The sequence below is a fragment of the Pempheris klunzingeri genome, chromosome 2, assembly GCF_042242105.1.
Source record: "Pempheris klunzingeri isolate RE-2024b chromosome 2, fPemKlu1.hap1, whole genome shotgun sequence".
In the NCBI taxonomy this organism is placed as follows: Eukaryota; Metazoa; Chordata; class Actinopteri; order Acropomatiformes; family Pempheridae; genus Pempheris; species Pempheris klunzingeri.
The window spans coordinates 8,350,977-8,370,421 of NC_092013.1; the positions used below are offsets into that span (position 1 = coordinate 8,350,977).

Sequence of the window (19,445 nt, forward strand, 5' to 3'; positions counted from 1 at the left end):
TATAGATATCCTGGTTTCTGGGTGTTCCAGTGAACTATTGGCTACATGTAAGAAGCATGCATGCAACACAACCGCTCCAAACCCCACTCTCTCTCCTTATTTACTGTCAATAAAAACCACAAAGCCTCCTATATCAAATACATATACTATAATATTTCAAATGCTTTCATTATTTCTTTTTTTGGACATGCATGTGTAATATTGCATTACATGACTGTGTTTCAGGCAGTGGATCAAATTACTCATGTCCTCTCGATACATTTAGCTTAATTTAGTTTTTCTATCATCTTTACTGAAAGTCTGTCCACACCTCTGACATGGCATCTTTTTTGTCTATATCAGCTCTTCCTCAGCAGCACCTTCGACCCCAGCTGCAATTGAGTTGTTTCTCTATCAGTTACACTGAGTACTCACGGCTTATTAAACGATAATCATTGCTTATAATTTTCTCCATCAACTGAATTTTTGTTTTGTCTATAAAATGACTAATGTCGAATAAAATTCCCATCAACTTGCTAGTTAACATATTTAAATTGCATGTTTTGTTCAATCAACTGTCCAAAACTCAAGGATATCCAGTTTGCTATCATAGAAAACTAAGAGAACCAACAAACATTTGATCATACATACAATTTTTAACTGCCTCAAATGACTTCATGGATAACTCCAGTATTTTTAATCATGGAGGATCTCTACAGAAATTTACCTCTAAGAATCTTTTGGTTCGGTCTTGAAAACCACCAGACTGCTTTGACAAAATTTTACCTCGCAGAACACAGGAGTTGCTAATCTAGTTGGTAAAACTTTGGTGTTTTAACACTTTAGCTCAGATCCATTATTGAAATAGTTGCTCAACTAATCATTTCAGCTCTAGCGAACTCCACGTCCTCTGTTCAGAATGAACCACATAAAGGATGAAACAACACTTTCTTCTTCCTGCTTACTCTCATCTGATCCATCACCGCTTTCGTCATCCTGTCCCAATGAACCGGGGATTCCTCCACATAGTCCTGCAGCCAGACCCACTAACACACTGAGCCACTCAGCTTTGGCAGCCGATTAGAGGCAGCCATCAAGGTTGAAGCTTCACATGCCAACAAATAAACACACACACACACACACACATATAGAAACAAATACCGTTCACAGTTTTAAATTGTAACAACTCATATTTAAAATTTCATCTTTCATTTATGACCACACCTGGTAGATTTTAAAGCTCATGCAGGGCAAACGTATGCATGATATTAATCACATGTAAGAAAATATGCATACACATGCACAAATGCAGGCAGACACACAAAGAACTGACAGTTGGTGTCCCACGGGACAGAAGGTGTCAGGAAGTCAACATCTTCCCCTCCCGCTCCCTCCCCCGTTTCCATGGAGACTGAATTTTGCAGGGCTTCGAGAGGTGAGGAGGAGAGAGAAAACCCTGAGTCTGCACGTGAACACACACACACAAAGCATGTATGGAGTCCGACTGGTCGACAGACTGACCACCAGAGATGATGAGTAGGTAAAAGGACAGACAGAGGGACTGCAGGATATTGATGAATATACAATAAATGTTATGAGTAAACGTTTGTGAGTCGTTGGTGCCGTGCCCCCTGGGTGAGGGGAAGCACTGGAGGGATGGACATATATTCCATTGGGTCAGCATTAAACAAGAGCCAAGTGGATCTGTGGTGTATTCCCACTGGGGTGTTGCATGTACTCTTATGTTTGTGTGTGTAAGTGTGAAAGTGTGCATGCATGTGTGATAACAAATGATGCATCGCAAGTATGAAATGTCATTTGTAACGAGAAGGGAAGGAGAAAAGTTTTTGCAAATGACAGGAATAAAAACAACCAGATGGTCCTGCAGTAATAATAAATGCCCTTTATATGACATTGAAAGCAGTTGCATCAGCTTTTAATGCTTAGCTAATAGCTTATTTTCATGAATGAAAATAAAGAACATACTCTCGCGTGTAGAACGGTGGAGGCTTTCCCCAGGGTGTGTCAGTTCAAATGCACTAAATCAGCCAGACTGGAAGGATTTAAGCAGCTGTTTATGGATGTTTGCCAATCAAGTGCAAATGCAGTTGTGCTGCATTAACTGTTAATCTGTAACTGGCTGTAAAGATGGATGGCTTGTTAAAACAGCAGGAATATTAAACTTCACTGATGCATCAAAACAGTGCAGTGCCTCTATCAAATGCATGCTTGATCACGTGAGGATATCGATAATGCGACAATTATAGAAGCAATCCAATACTGTATAACTATTACTGTATATCCTGCTTTCTGTATTCTCTCATTATCGCTTGCCCTCACTCTTCAATATGTTGAGTTGTTTATGAGCAGGGAGGTCTATTACCGCAATTTGGCAACCATGGAAACAGTATTAAGTTACAGACAACTACAGTCTATAGAAGAAGTGTTTGCAAAAGAGAGAAAATAGGAAATAAATATTAAATACTATTCACTATTAAAAAACAAGAGTGCTGTGTGTGTGTGTGTGTGTGTGTGTGTGTGCAATAATGCACCCACTGCCCTGGCAGAAAGTCCACAGTCAATCTGGACCAATTAAAGCACAGATCTGTGGGTGCCTGAGTGTGTGTGTTTGAGTGTGCACTCCCTCCAGGGTGACCCCCACCCCCAGTGCTCCACTCACGCAAGATACCAGAGAAGAGAAGAGAACAGAAGAGAAGAGGAAAAGAGAAGACACTGCTGACACAAGATGCTGACATGCCAGCACTGGCTGAGAGAGCTGAGGGAGGGTTGAGAGAATGAGACAAGGGGAGAGGAAACGGAGGATCAGATAGGAGAAGGCAAAAATGAACAGATCACAATGACAAAAGGATGTGACTGAAACTGGAGAGGCACAGGATGGAGAGGAATATTGGACGATGGCAGCGGAAGTAAAGAGGGGGGGATGGGAGGAGAGATGGCACTGTCTGATGCAAGCTGAGGAGCTTCATATGACCTTTATGTAACTCAACTACAGGCACTTCCTTTCTGTCTCAGTCCATTTCTCATTCACAAATGTCTTTCCTCATTTCGGCACTTTAATTTGCAAGAGAACACATGCTTAATGGTGTCAAAATTAAAACAGCTTTCCAGGAGGGCTTTTATGAGTGCACACCCTCTCCTCCACTTGTTACCACGCTATTGTTCTCGGTGGTTGCAATTAAAATTTTAATTTAATTTCTATGTTTCCCCTATGAAATCTTTAAAGGTGTTAGCTCACAGCTGTCATATCTGGAAACTAGGAATGAATGGCAAATGCATAAACGCAAAGTTATGCAGTGGCATTGTGAGACATGCTCACTACAAAGACGACATGAAATATCAAGCGTCAAACCAAGATTTAAACTTTTTAAAACTTTTTATAACAGACAGAACTCATCAAATCTCATCAATACGCAAGAGCAGCTATGTTAGACAAAAATCATTATCATTGAAAAGTCAAAGCTACAAGCCTATGTGAATGAACATTTTAGAAGTCCACTATTTTGGTTGAGAGACATACAATCACAGGGCGTAAAGAAATACACTGGAAGCTAAACATTATTCTTTGTAGAATTCTGATAAAACATTCATCATTTTAATCTATTCACTCTCAGATTCTGGGTCAAGTTTGGATGAATTTAGCAACTATACTGGGATTTTCCCCCCAGCAACAAAGCATTTTTAATTTGCTGCAGCTCTGATTTGCCCATCTCACTGGCTTCTTCTTGATGGCAATGATGGTTGAGGTCCATGGGTATTGTAGTATCCAACCATACAAAACCAACAGAACAGAACTTCAACAACTTGAACTTCAACTTCAAAAAAGATAAAGAGAAAGCGTTTAAACTCTTCGGTGGTCTGGACCACTGTTATTAGAAAACAGACACATGTAATAGAAACTGCACAGTGTACGTCTCATAATTGGAACTAACACAATGTTTTACATGCATACACTTAAGTGGTTGTCCTTTTCTGTGAACCTGCATTTAATAAAGCACAAACTGAGAGCCCCATTATGATCTGAGAGCTTTCTAAAAAGCTCAGACCCATTTTTACTTAAAAGAAAATTGCACCACATTCATGTTCAGAGTCTTCTAATGGGAGTTGAGTGACACATTTTGAAAGCTGTTAAAATGTGATGAATGATGCAATGGAGTTTAAGAGCAACGGATTCTGCATATATGAATCTTCATATATGAACAGGAAGTGAAAGATAAGGATTTACAGTATACACACATAATACAAATATTAAACAACAATACACTGATAATTAGTTCAGGTAGAACGCTAAATATATATATTACTTCCATGAATTGCACTGATATTATGAAGCTTATTTGTGAACGGATTTGTGAAGTCTTCTAGATACTAGGGTGGCTATGCTTCCTTGCACTGTTTGTCTTACAAAGATATCCAAGAAATTTTGTCTCTTTGAGTACTGCAGTGTACACTGTAGTATTAAAATGCATCCAGAGACTGAAAAGAACTCCTGACATAGCCAATGTGCTGTATGTTAATAGCAAACAGACAGAATTACCATCAATCTTAGGTCAAACAGAATGCTGCTGACTACAGGTGCCTAATTATTGTTATCCAGATCTAGGCCATTTCCAACTGCATATACCGCAGGCCATTTCCAATTATATAGTCACAAGCATTTCTCAGTGCACTAATATGCTTTGTTTATATTCTCTGCTGTGAGGGTATTTACAATGAGCTCAAGTTTTAAACCAAATTAAAGGCACTCAATCTAAACTGACTAAGAGGCACCGGATGTCACTGACACAGAGTCTGCTTTGTATGTGTTTTAAGTTCAATTGTGTATGCGTGTGAGAGAGAGATGGAGTGGGTAAGAGTTAGCATGAGTAAATGAGAGGGCTATTGGAGTGTGGAATTGAGGGCAAGGAGAGACGGTGCAGGGCATACGGCAGCTGAGCGAGAGGAAAGCAGCTAAGTGTGAATGATGTTCCTCTTGCACTGGGGCAGGCCACGTCACAGCCTCCATTATTCTAATGGGGCACCACAGTGCTTACTGACCTTCATCATCGACAGACAGGGCTGGCCATAGAGATGACAGTGAGTGTGTGTGTATCACTCATTCACACAGTTACAATATGTGGGAGTCGTGCAGGCTACTAGCGTTGTAATTAGATGTACTACATGGACTTTGCAATGTAATCACAAAACAAATGTTACCTTAGTGCCACTGAGACAGTGTAATACTGAGACGTATGGATGCACATATGTACATATTTGCAGTATATGTGTGTATGTGCATCTGCAAGTAGAAGGCTTACCCTCATACAAACATTATACATTGCAGTTGCTAATGGACATACGGTAAATATGCACATACAGTTCCTCTTGATGTGGTATGTTAATAAACCCCCCAACAACATATTGAGACTCATGCAGCTTTGGTTCATCAAGCTAACACCAAGAGACTTATTGCACCCAAAAAATATATGTTTTTAAAAGATTGTGGTTGAGGTTTGTGCCCCAGTCTGATACCCTGGCAGGTGTGCTCCCACCTCATGCACCCAGAGCAAAGCTGTAAGTACAGTGAACTAGCTGAGAGATATGAAGTATTATCTGACAGAACGATAGCTAACTAATAGACCTCTCAGCACACACGCTTAAAGCCATCAGCACTGATAAGACGGAGAGCGAGGGAGCAAGAGAGATAGACAGTCAGTGAGACTGAGAGAGAGAGAGAATAGGGAGTTGAGCGAGACTTTGAAGGGAGAGAACAGATCAGCATGCGGGTAATGTTAATATGGATATCGGATCTTCACGGAGTCAACTCAAGTGTATTCAAAGAGTGATTTTAAACAACAGGTTCTTGTGCTTTACAGAAAACAAGGAGACATAAAAACTAATTAAACCAAAGATGATAAAAAGAAGCGGCCGAACAACTGCTGCTTCTCTTTATCTGCAAACTCAAATAAATAGGGATACAGCTTGTTTGTGTGTGTATGTGTGCACACACATTTCAGTGTCTGCACCAACCCACATGTCTGTGAATGGAGCTGGAAGTAAATGAATAACAGACTGGAGCTGAGAATTGAGGCATGTTGTAGGTGGTGCTGAATAAAAGGGTCGTGATTTAATACTGAGACAAGACGATCTGAGAGCTCTCTGTGGATGTACGTGCACCAAAAATATCTTATTAGTTTCTCCAGTATGTACTTCGTGAACACATGCTGTTCAAATCAGCCTCAGATAGGGTGCGTTCAGTAGTGTAAATTTGGTGTATGTCATTGTGAATTTATCAAAGCCTATCCTCAGAACATAGTATATTTTGGTGTCTGGCCAGCCATGATAGCAGGCTAACATTTCTCTCACATCAGCACATACATCTTTCTCTTTGAGACACCACCAAGTCTGGGTGTCCTGTGTGTGTTTATGCACTTGTGCATGTGTGGCTGTGCGTGTGCGTAATGTATCGGCCCAGTCGGACACTTACAGATACTGAGAAGTGCTGACTCGGTGTGAGCAATTCATCACTTGAACCATTTTCTTACACAAGAAATCAACACCTCTAGCATCTGTTTACCAGGTGTAACTAATTGAGTGTTACGTGTAAATTGTTTTATTATTCATGTTGTCATTCTATGGTGTTGTCTGACATATTTTCTATCAATTGCATAAGCATTTAATGTGAGCTTGCACTCGATATCTCTGCCTTTTAGGGGAAAGGTGATTTGACAGAAGAGAAGAATGACAATCTAGCTTAACCCACACATCTAGAACACCTATGTGGAAGTGAAAACAGAGATAAACATAAATTATTACCCAAACTTCAATGCACTGCAGAGGTCAATTCAGGTGGGTTGACCCCTATTTTCAACTCAAAAGTTTTCTTTTATTATTAGCATGATTAGTCTTTTAATTTTAGGAAAAGTCAAATACAAATATAAAAAGCAGTGTACAAACACAAAACATCTTCTTTCCAACATACACGTGTTTGTAAATAGCCACATTGGCTATTTTCACCCAGGTGCAAATACTGTTATTGACTACTGACACCCAGGTGCAAATAGCATCTGCCTAAATCAATATGGTTTTCTACTATGAGTGAATGTCACTGAAATCAATTCAACACAAATGATTAAACAAATAGATAAACACACATAAAGGTATCATGTGCTCTGTAGCCTATTCACATAACATGCACATAACCATGGACAACTATATGCTTCATGGGAGCCATTACTGTAGCTGTATACAGCAATATTTGTCCTACCACTGTGTCCTTCTCCCAAATCCTGCGTTTAACTTGCAACACCACGCTCTCTCAAATGTGTGTGTGTGTATGTATGTGTGTGTGGGTGCGTGCGCGGGTGTTATTGACAGTCAGCAGCAGGGGGTGTGTGCTATGTTGTGAGACACTGACAAGCTGTATTTCATGGAGCAGATGAAGCATTTTGAAGTTCTTTAAATCCCTTTAAGGGTTCTGATGTCTCCGCCTCTGCTGCTGCTGCTTAAGTCTCTTGCTGGGAAAAACTGGGGTCTAGAAGATGCCCCTACTACTGTGTGTGTGTGTGTGTGTGTGTGTGCATTGGTGTGTGTGTGTATGTTGTTTTGGGAGAGGGGCTGTGTGCATGTATTGTCTTGGTTTTTGTTCTGTGTCTTTACTCATGTCCATGATTACAACTTTTTGTAGTATACCCTTGAAGTTCATAACCTTGGCATCAACAGCCTCCCACACTTTTCATTAACACACACACTCTGCCTCCCCCACCTGTACACCTCCACCCCAGTTCCCAACATCCACATCGCCCTCGCGCCCGCTGATGCCTTATCTTCTGTTCTGAGGGAGTTGCAGGAGGGAAAGCGAACTGACAGAGTTCCAATAGTGTAGTTGTTAGACATGGCAGGGCCACTGTGGGCTTCCCTGTTGGCTGGAAAACTTCGTCTCACATCCCTCTGCTCCTCCTCCTCCTCCTCCTCCTCCTCCTGCTCTTTCTCATTCTATCCTGTCCTGCCTCCCTTCATCATTACTCTCGCCTTCCCCTCTGGTGGTCCTGCAACTCCAATCACTCTACTCTTATTACCAGGGAGAGGGAACTCGCACTCACACACACACACACATACACACAGTGACGTTTTGTTCTGCCCATTACTAGAGCATGTCCCTCGCTGCTGGGGACCGTCAGGTACACTTGATTCCGCTTTCTTTCCTGACTTACTCTCTTTCTGTCTTAAATCTCACTTCACATTTCTGTCTCTCTTTCCCACTCTTCTTCTTGCTTCCCTCACTCTCCTTCTCTCTCCCAGGCAGCCAGGGGGACAAATTGGCGCCCGGCTGAGCTAAATGTGCCTGGTGCTGAGAGCCAGATGGTACTGGCAGAGGGATGGAGGGAGCGAAGGATGGATACTACTGAGAGATGGAGCGCCGAAGCCGTGGTGTGGCAGGATCAGCGTGGGGGAGCTAGCTTTGCACACTAATAATCTATTAGTGCTCAGGGGCCCGAAAGCTGTGCAAAAGCCCGTGCCAGGGGCCAGACTGACCCTGTCAGAGCTTTTAGGTGTGCTTGAATCAAATTGGACAACTCATACTCAGGAAGAAGATAGAATTGTGGAGTGAGCTGCTGAGGAGTGTAAGAAAAGAGACTGACAGATGATGTAAAGTTGTCATCATGCAGCAGGGAAGAGAAGATAAGAAAGAGACACAGAATGAGAGAGAGGTGTGATGTCAGTCAGCTGCTGGGAGGTAGATTTGTTGTTAATTAGACTCGCTTCTCACGTCTTCTTACTCTTATTTAAGTCTCTTTCTCTCTTGCAAAATTATAGATCTGACCACAGTTATGGACAGAGGCTCTCTCACTGGTCTGTTAAAGTGGATGATCTATTACAACTTTAATCTTATTTTTGTAGTTTAGGCCCAAGCTTGCTTTTATCTGGGAATGTGGCAAAAAAAGTTAGACCCCTAAGTTAGCTAGACTGAGAGAAAACAAAGACAAAGGCTGGAAATATTATTCAAATTCAAAATATAGCGCCAATTCATAACAGTGTCAAGACCAAACTCTTTCATTAAGAGAGAGACCCAACAATTCAAGAATTCAAAATTAAGGATTCAAGTATCCCAACATGAGCGAGCATCAAGCAAGCATTCTTTTAAACAACTATCACTGCTTTCCTGTCAAATGAGGGATGATTACAGGCCTTTCAGATGTACCAGCTTATAGTACAGCAACAAATGAAGTAGTTTTGATATGCTGGGCAAACTTTTGGCATTGTGTTTCTACATAAACCTTGAGATGGATAAGTTTAGTTTGGAGGGGTTAAGAAACAAAGGGACCTTTGTTGAATCCCACTCTTTTCCTCAGCTATTTCTTATTGTCTCTCCTAAGTCTGTGATAAAGGCTTAAAATGCCCAAAACATACATAAGAATAAAGATTGTAGAGTCTAAAGATTGGTGTAGTTAAGAATGGGATAAGATTGTGAACACCACATGCTTCTTGGTTGAATCCATGAAAACAATGTTCTCCTTCCCTCTCATTCTCTACATCTCTCTCCCTCTCTCCCCCCCTCTCTCTGTCTCTCTTTTCTTACAGGGTATCTTGGTGACATTCAGCTGCTCACTTCATGCTCCACTTTCCTCCACATCAACCCAAATTCCAGTATTTGGTTCTTACATAACACGTAGCATAGGATTTGGACTTCGGTAGCAGACCAATGAGATGTGGTCATTTTTCAACTGACTTCGTCCACCCTTCTCAATATTCTCCTATCATGGTGCACTAAGCTGCCTCAGCCATCCATGCATAAGCAACACTGGCCGTTGGCATGCTCGCACATACACATGCAAACACACAGACTCAGGATGACATGTAGACAGCGCATGCTGACATTTAAGAAAACACAGGCACTGTGTGTGTTATTGTTTGTTTGTGGTGGGGTGCAGATGTGAGTAAGAGTGTTTGTGCCTTGCTGAATGTGTGTGTCATGATAAGCTCAGGCCACCTCTGAACACAGTGCAGGGGGACCTTGGAGCTCTTCCTTCTTCCTCTGCAGTGTGGGGTATATTAGCTTTGACACGCACTCCCTCACACACTGTACCTGTAAGCAAAACACACCTCTAGTACAGTAACTAAGATGGCTGAGTACCAAGCCTGCAAGGTTCGCTTCTGCTGGCAAAGATTCAAGTAGTGTGAAATACCATGCTCCCTATTGGCCAACCCAACCATTTCCATATAATAGAAATGGGTGTATCAAGCCGATATAATAATTCATTGCAATCCTGGGGCTGATTAAGGTCTGTGATCAGTTTCTTTGTCCTTTAAGGCCTACATTAATACATTTAACCCCTTGGTGCGCATCATCTTTGATGCTGACATCTTCATCAGGTAAATGCACTGCATTCCTCATACTGTAGTAATGTTAAAATTGAGTTATGATAGGGCAGGGTATCATTTTAACCTTTTCAATACTAGTGCCTACTTCACTTTTAATCCAAAGAAGCTAAACCTTTCAAATCTAAGAGTCCTTTAACGCCAGGCTGAAAGGCAGTGCTTCAATACCCTTGCTCCTTTGCACCTATAACCACGCCCAACAGGAATGTCACAGCGCAGTGGCACACCCTTGGGTACACTTGTACATCACTGCAGCAATGTGGGAAGTTAAACCACTGCGTGTCAGCAAAAACATCACTGCCCAATCCCAGTTTTTTTATTCTAAAGAATTACAGCAATTCATTTGAGTTTATCACACTTCATCTTGGTATATGTCTAACTCTACCAAACCATTTGGACCAAATGAGGAAATGACCTGACTCTTACGTTGTCACACAAACACAGGGTTCTTTGTTGAGCTTTAAGCAGTGAGCAATTTGTGTCACCTTCCCTCCCATACTAGACTGTACTGCTGTGGGCTAAGGTCACCTGCAGGAGTAGGAGGGGACGAAAACTGTCTGGAGGGCCAGATAATGGACTACTGGGTTATTGATGAGTTAGATAAACAGAGAAAGCGTGAGAGAAAAAGGGAGAGAAAGACAGAGAAAAAGAGGTCAGAGACAAGAAAGGAAGAACAATCTAGGAAGGAATTAAGAACATAAAATAGGAGTAAGATGCAAGGACACAAACGTTAGATTTTTGAGACGATACACCAACCTGGAAACAATGATAACTGAGACGGAAAGAGGGAATGTAGAGAGCCACATACACATAAACACAGAGGCATAGGTTACACAGGTTGTGTGTGTGGGGGTTTGTGTTTATGTGCATGTACAAGGGTAAGCAACAATCACTGCTACGATAAGTCAAAGGACAGGTCAGGGGCATGTGTGAGCTCGAGTAAGCAACACGAGATACAAAAGGTTGTGTGTATGTGTGTGTGTGTGTCTGTGTGTTTCCACATGGACACGGGGGTTAGAATTTAGAACAAGAGGCAGTTGTTGTTTTGGAAGGGCAGCGAGGTGTGTATAGTGTGTGTGTCTTTTTCTCTGTGTATTTGTGTGCTGGCAAAAATAGCCGATGTTGTGTCTGACTGGAACAGGTGTCCAAACATGACAACACGCATTCACACACCATCACACACACCATGAAACTCACATCCCACTATAAAGGCACACACCACCAGATTAGAGGCTATTGATATGGCATTATCTCACAGAGAAAAGTAAATAACAAATATTTGGTGTTTTGAGTGGAGGATTGTCCTGTCACCAATCTATTCAGCCACTGGAGAAAATCCTACATAAACACATGCATTATTTAAGCTTCATATTAAAGTAGCAGACCAGTGATATCTTGATTTTCCCAGGTATGGATCAAGTCCAAAAGACGCTGGATTGTACTAACCTGACGCGCCAGAGAACCATCTGAGAAGTCATCCTGCGGAAACTCTCATAAAAATACCTGACAGGCGACTGGACGAATTGTCTATCACTATTTATCACAGGCTAACTGCAACCAACAAACCTGCAGAAGCAAGTTAAGAAAAGAGCAAAACCATCTTTTCCATCAAGAAAAGGCCTCAGTTCTCTCTTTTTTCAATGAAGAAATACTCTCCAGCTCAGATATAACTGATGCTATTGCAGCATCTATGCTAAACTATTTAGAGGCCGCCATTATTGTTTTATGATTGAACAGCTGCTTCTTGCTGTCATCACACCTAAACCCTGCCCGTAGCTGTCGGTAGTTCCTCATGGGATGCTGATTGGTCCACATTGCTGTGATTTGGCCTTAAGCATATAACTTTAAGCATGGCAAGATGGATACTTGTGTGATCAAATTAATCCAGCTGCCTCGCAATGCAAGAATTATCCAAAAAAAAGAATTGAAACCAATCTCATGTCTGTGTATTGCGTATAAAGCTCTGTTTGACTAGTTTAGCATAAAGACTGGAAACAAGGGGGAAACTGCTAGCTTAGCTACACCTACCAGTGACCGCCAGCAATATGTCTTAAGTCTTAATTCTAGACCCCAACAGGCATATTAAAAATTGTAATGTGTGGTGGGTATGTTCCAAGAAACCAGTGGAGACTTAAATGCTTTTCCATCAAATCTGGTCATAAAAATATCAGTCAATAGCTTCATTTAACTATAATAGCTTTCACTTAAAACTACAAATTGTCATTTTCACTTTTCAGTTTGAGTGTTTTAAACCAAATAACACAGAGCCAGGCAAGGTTGCAGTCTTTATGCCAAGATAAGATAACTTACCCCTTGTTCAATCTTCTTGTCTAACCCTCAGGAGAATGTACCTAAGCTTATTTCCCAAAATGTTGAACTATTTTTTAAACCATTTTTAAATAATCTGTCCCTTGAGAGTCTCCCAACAGGAATAAAACTATACCACTGGATTAACCCTTTAACAATGGTACATTTCCAACACTTAATGATGAAATAAATTGTTAATATAGAAATATATTACACAGATATATAGTGATGGATGAAGAACAGTGACCTGCTTTGTTTGACACACAGCGTTCAACCACTGTCTGGTCTCCCTCCACATTACACACACACACATACACACACGTTCGCCTTACAACACATTCTATTAGACAGCGTCGGAACAGTTTTTCTCACACAGAAGGGGAACAGGCACGCGTGTGTGTGTGTGTACATAAGCGTGTGTGTGTGCAAGTATTCGTGCGTGGGTCTCTGTGTGTGTTTAAAACCTAATTTGTCTATGGGCAAACCCATCTCTGAGGGCTGTATTAGAAGCATTTTGCACAGTAATGGGCTGACATGTTAATCTGAAACTCTATTCTCTGTAGCTAATGAACATATCCATCCTACTCTCTATTTGTGTGTGTGTGTGTGTGTGTGTGTGTGTGTGTGTGTGTGTGTGTGATGAAATGGCACTGTCGTTTCATTTTTATGACGCTGCTGAGGCAAACATTAATTTGAACACTGATGCCGAGGTGATATGGGTTTATGTATTTTTAACAATGACAACATTGAGGAGCATTGGATTTTGAATCACTCGTACAGTTTTTTGTACATGTTTGTGTGTGTGTGTGTGTGTGTGTGTGTGTGTGGAGGAGATACATAGATCTGACAGTTCTGGGTCAGACCAGTCCCGTGGAGTCAGGAAACCTACAGAAGACATAACAAAACACAAATACACACACACACACACACACATACATGCACACAGATAGTAGGTGAAGATGACAAATGTTAGAAAAACAGAAAGAGAAGAGTGGTTGGATTTGGGTGAAAAAGGCTGTGCTGCCGTGCCAAGGCTCATACATCAGTCCACACTTTAGGAGCAGAAAGAACTGAACACACACACAGAAAAAAATACATCTCACATAGCCAACAACACACATGTAGACACTGCTGACTGGAGGGCTACGCGGGGAAGGCGGCAAGAGCAACCACAGCTGTGATATTGTACTGTAGTCGAGGGCATAAACATAACAACTATGGTCATGTTGAGAGCAGCCACGAATCAGCCTAATTACCACTGACACATATAGGATGGTGGGGTCAGCAGCAGCGCCAACCACTACAACAGTGCTGTAATGTATTCATCACACCCAAACTTGAGATATCAGATACAGTATGCTATTTTTTCCACACTTCCCCCTCATCATTACAGGATGCAATTTCCACTGATGCATCAGGGCCAGACTATCCTCACTGCACAGTTGAGCAAAGAAAAACTGAGTAGAAATCAATTGAATCTGAGATTTTGTCATTTCTCAGTACTGCTTCACTACTGTACTGTCCGTTGCATCATCTCTGTGCTCTGTGGCTGGTGTGGAAATGACCACAGTTGTGGTTGCAATGTGTGCGTGTGCATGAGTGTGTGTGGCGCTCTGAGAGAGACAGAAAGAGAGGGAGAGAGCAGGAGGCAGCTTATGCATGTGCGCGCCAGTCATAATGTCTGCATAATGTCCCTGAGGTCTATGACTGTATAACTAATACTTGTATTATTGCTAGAATAAAACATTACGCTGAACCAAGCAGGATTAGAAAACAAGCATGACAGCCTCTTCCCACTCTCTCTCTCTCTCTCTGACACACACACACACACACACACACACAGTATGCATGTGTGGAAGTGAGCCGCCGAGGGCCATGTACACTAGCGAGCGGCCATGTTTCTTTCAAAAGGGGCTGCAGTGAGGCTGTCATCGTCAGCATGGTTTTCTCTGTCTCGAGTGCGCGCACACACACAGACACACACAGAACCGTGACATCATGCCACGCATTTAGACCAGAGGGTCAGAGGGTAACACAGCTTTATGTGCTGAGGCTTCACTGTCGTCATGCTTGGTGGCTGCAGCAGCCCTTATTCAGCTCTCTTTCTCTCAAATACACACACATAGGCCACAAAGGTTTCCCAGTATACCTTCAGCTCTGACAGGCAGGTAACCACATACAGAGGTGAGGCTGTAGTGATAGCTGAGCCCTGGCCTCCTCTCTGACCAGCAGTCCCCTAAACATCTGGCCCAGACCTCTACAATCAGTCAACAGTCTTCTAGTGAGTAAAAGCATCTACCCCCTATTCACCTTTTAACCTACTATATTACCTTGCGCAGCTACTAGACATTTAGATCCTCCTTTTTGGCACGCTGCCATCTCTGAGCGTTTGAAGTGGTATGTGTGTGTACATCCACATCATCTTCATCTACACAGTTACTCTCATGGTGATACCCTGGGAGATGCAGAGGTGTTAGAGGGGTTCCCCAGCAGCTCAAGCTCACTAAGGGAATACTGCTCCGGCAATCATATTCAGATTTCTTCAGGTCTAGCTCGAGCAGTGTGATTTTAGACTTGTTGCCATGTTTCAACCCACTGAATTTGTTATCTAGAAAAAGCAAGGAATAGTGTCATTTAATTTGCTCCAAATCTGTGCCATTATGGCTGCGTTAACCTGCTGTCCTGTTGGCCCTGGGCAGACTAAGCTGCACATGTGCACATTATTAACTCCCCTGTTCCTCCCATTCCCTGTGCTATCTATGTGTTTTTTTTTACATGCTAGAATTTACCTTTTTACCTTTAGCCCCATTTAAGACAAAGCCTCGAGATTAGGCAGTAAAGAAGGATCCACCTCAACTACCTTAAAATGGCAATTTGGTGCATATTCTCAACAAAATGTTCAGTTACATTAGCACAAACCAGATGCACAGCAAATCCGGAGCTTTCGGCCCATGGGCTTCTTGGGCCTGGTTGGTGATCCAGGCTGAGCACCACAGGTCTGAGGATCCCCACTGAGACATTCCCTCCTCTCACAGGTCTAAGACAGCTGTCCAATTCAACACCACATTGTACCAAGCGGTTGTTCAAAGCTCCCTTGGACAAAACCGTGTCCAATCCCAACCCCACACTCCACCACAGCCCGACCTCCGCACCCGGCTGATCGCTCCTCACCTGAGGCAGCGCGGCGTTGATCTGCCGCTGGAGCACGTCCCTCTCGTGCAGCGCCCCCTGCAGCTTGGTCTGAGACTGAATGAGGGTCTCCTGAGTCTCCCTGAGGGACTCCAGCAGCTTGTCCCTCTCGTCCAGCATGTTGACCATCAGCTGCTCGAAGTTGGCCTCCTGGTCCGAGCCGTTCGGGACGCCGCCGGTGCCTCTGGGAGGACCAGCCGAGTCTCCCTCGCTGATGGTCGGCATCACCTCGCACATCATCTTCCCTGCTCTGTGGTCTGGGCAACGCTATAGGACAGTGTCGCTGTGGGGATTAAGAGTGGGAATACGTGGTTTACAAGCCTGATAATCAGATTTACAATAACTGATAAGAGGGCCCATTAACGCCCCGTAGCAACGGACAGACTATACAATCGTAGATACGCGCTTTATTCCCATTGCATTAAATGCCCTGTGCATCCCGTAGCTTCACATCGCCTTACCTAATCAGAGTGATTGAATTGATGGGATGATGGTTGACCTTTCATCCATATTAACCGGCGTTTTTTCACCCCCTGAGCAGATCCGCCCTGCCCGGCGCGCCATGCACCCACATGTAGAAATCCCGGCGTGATATGATTGACAGCTCAGAGATAGACGGCTACGTTTGGAGGGGTGGTGCCCGCGAGCACGACGGAGATCATAGTACATTGGCAGGAGAATCTAAAAAGCAGGGAATATATCCGAGAGGAGACGTCTAATCTGCGTCCTCAGTGTTGGGGACAGTGAGAGCGAGTCTTATCTGCATCCGCCTTCTCCGCTTCCATCTCTCCACACCGCCACCGAGCCGACGCTCACTCCTCCTCCCACACACATCGTCGCTCAGTCACACATACACACACACACACACACACGGGAATCTGCAGTTGTCACTACCAGGCTACAGCTCTGGAAATAAGGGACCAGCTCCCAGCGCTCAGCCTATAAGCGTTTTGCACCACATGCGCATGCAAAAGCAGAGGAGTGGAATTAGCTGCAGGGTCATCAGTGTCACAGCAAAATCTCTAAACTGCACCATTAAAATGTTTTATAGTTAGAAAAGACTTGGCTTTTGATTGATAAAATGTAATTAACTTTCCACATCAACACCACTGGGCACGTTCATGACCTGACAGCTCCTGAGACATGATGCGCGCTCTGGACACATCGGCTTATCCAAACCACAGAGGCACTAAGAGTGCGCAGCGCTCCCTGCAGGATCTGACATGAACCTTAGGATTATAAATATTAGTGATGTTAGAAAGAAAAACTTAGGATAACAGGCCTCATGTTGCTCAGAGTGACTCACTCTCACTGCGTTGTCTGGTGGCCCTCCACTCCACAACCAGCATACAGACACTGAGTCAAATATTGGGAGACAGCACTGGCAGTTAGCTGCTCACATTAATTGCACTTAATTGTCTTTCTCATTTCTCATGATAATAAAGGGAAAGTTTCACTGAAAAAGATGGAGGAGTCCAGGAGCTCTCTACCATTGGGATGGGCTTTATGTTTCATGTGCCTTTTACTGTACCTTTACCGGAAATATACTTAATATAAAGTTTATATAAAACTTGTATTAATGTAGTTTGTATTAACATATTTTATTTTATAAATATAAAGTTTAAAGAACCGAGGACTTGGAAATATTCATTGATTTAACATAAGGGATGAATGTCATCTTTTGATTTATTCACAAGCATGTTACCTTTTGCTTAGGGTTTATTAGAGTAAACTCAGAACTGTGCTAGCTCTAAAAATGAATAAATTAATACATAAAACCAGCAGTGAAATTATGACTGGAAGAAATTCTCAGATCAGTATAAATAGAAAGCTTGTGACCGACCACGCTATGAGCAGATCCTAATTTAAATGATACTGATGAAGTTCTGCAGGGTTTTAGCTGCTGTACAAGTAAAGGTGGATGTCATCAAGATAAAGGTTCTGAGAGGAGTAATTTTATATATTAAAATCAATTTATTTTTCATTGTCATGGAAAGATAGAGGAAATTCTTTACTTGAGGCAAATTGAATAACATCACAGACAGTTGGATAATAGAGTCTATATTCTGTGGTCTATTTTCACCCTCCAATCATTATTTTCTGATATTGAAACAGGTCGAAACCCTTAAAAACATCAAATATCAGATAATTCATTTAACCATTTATTCTTTTTTCATTTAAAACTCTGACTTTTTCTATGAGTGCATATTACATTTGTGTTTTTAGTACAACTAAATCTAGAGGTATTGATATATTCACAACTCTGAATTTAAAGGCCTTCACTCATTTGTGGTTCGCCTCCAAAGTAAGAAAACCAGTGAGTTGGCAGAAACAGTGGTGGCTATTTGTCGCCACCTATTGTCTGAATCTAACCTTCACTTTTGATTTACTGCACTTCAATCAGTGGTGGAAGAAATATATATATCATCATCTACTACTAAAAGTAACAGTACAGCTGTGAAGAAATTACAAGCCGTGTATTCAAAATTTTGCGTGAGTAAAAGTACACAAGAATTAGCCTCAAAATATACTTAAAGCACAAAAATAAGTTATTAATTATGCAGAAGGCCACATTTCAAAATTATGTAATTAATAAAAAAGAATTAAGAAATGAATGTAGTGGAGAGAAAAACATCTGATATTTGCCTCTGAACTGCAGTATAGCTTAAAGTAAATGTAAATGTAAATGTGAGTAAATGTACTTCTTCCTTTTAAAATATTTAAAACTGGGTTCAGTATTTACAATTCTCTGAGATTCAATTCACTGTCAAAATAAACAGCAAAACCAGGTCTAAATGCTTTTACACCAAATCTGAAACACAATTCCACTTGAATTTTTGAGAAAAAAAGAAAATAATTCTGGATGTTTCTGAACGTAACAGTATGTACCAAGAAAACTTCCCCTGACATGAACAGAACAAACTTCACAGAGAAGGATCTGTGAATTTAACCTCACACTAATTGTTGCTATCAGGTCACCAGATTACTGTCTGGTCTATTTTTGTCTGAGGAACAAACATTCTAGTTTTTCCACACTACATCAACACTTCAGGATTACTGCCATAGATTTCTGATGTTGTAAATGAGCAACTATTGAATGTTTATTGTAAACATGAGCTCTCTGTAGTGGAGAAGTTTAACTGGAGTAACAAGGTTTTTGACTTTTTTGGCCAGACAGCAATATGAAGTTTTTAGATAATTATATTTCTTCCTTTATTTATAAAGGTCTATGTTTGGCAGTTTGATAAAAGTCAGTATTCTGTGATAGAAGAAGGGGGGCTGTGAAAATGAATAGTAGTCATAAGACAGCTTTGGAGCTCCAGCTGCAGACAGTAAAAAGCTTGATGAAAGCTTTGGCCACAAAGGAGAATAACCTGATTTCCTCTGACATCCCCTCTGAACCACCTCCAAAGTTGGAGACTACTTAATTGTCAGGGAGTCATTCCTCATGGCCAGAGGTGGAGGCATCACCTCTGCTTTTTTTGGTCTTCTTTGAACTGCAGCAGAGATTTCTCAGAAAACTAATTTTGCTTTAGTTTCAGAGGGGTTTGCCCCAGGAGATGAGGCTCTCTGCAGTTCACTGTTCAAGGTCT

At 42.0% G+C, this 19,445-nt stretch overlaps 1 protein-coding gene across 1 annotated transcript in view; it reads right to left on the bottom strand.

Annotated features, from left to right (window-relative positions):
• The window catches only part of ppfia4 (PTPRF interacting protein alpha 4), a 49,135-nt gene extending 33,043 nt beyond the window's left edge, over nt 1-16,092 (bottom strand). Inside the window, exon 1 of the mRNA XM_070839195.1 lies at nt 15,835-16,092. Within this exon, the coding sequence (XP_070695296.1) occupies nt 15,835-16,092 (258 nt within the window). The remainder of the gene's footprint in view (nt 1-15,834) is intronic.
• Nucleotides 16,093-19,445: the final 3,353 nt, after the last annotated feature.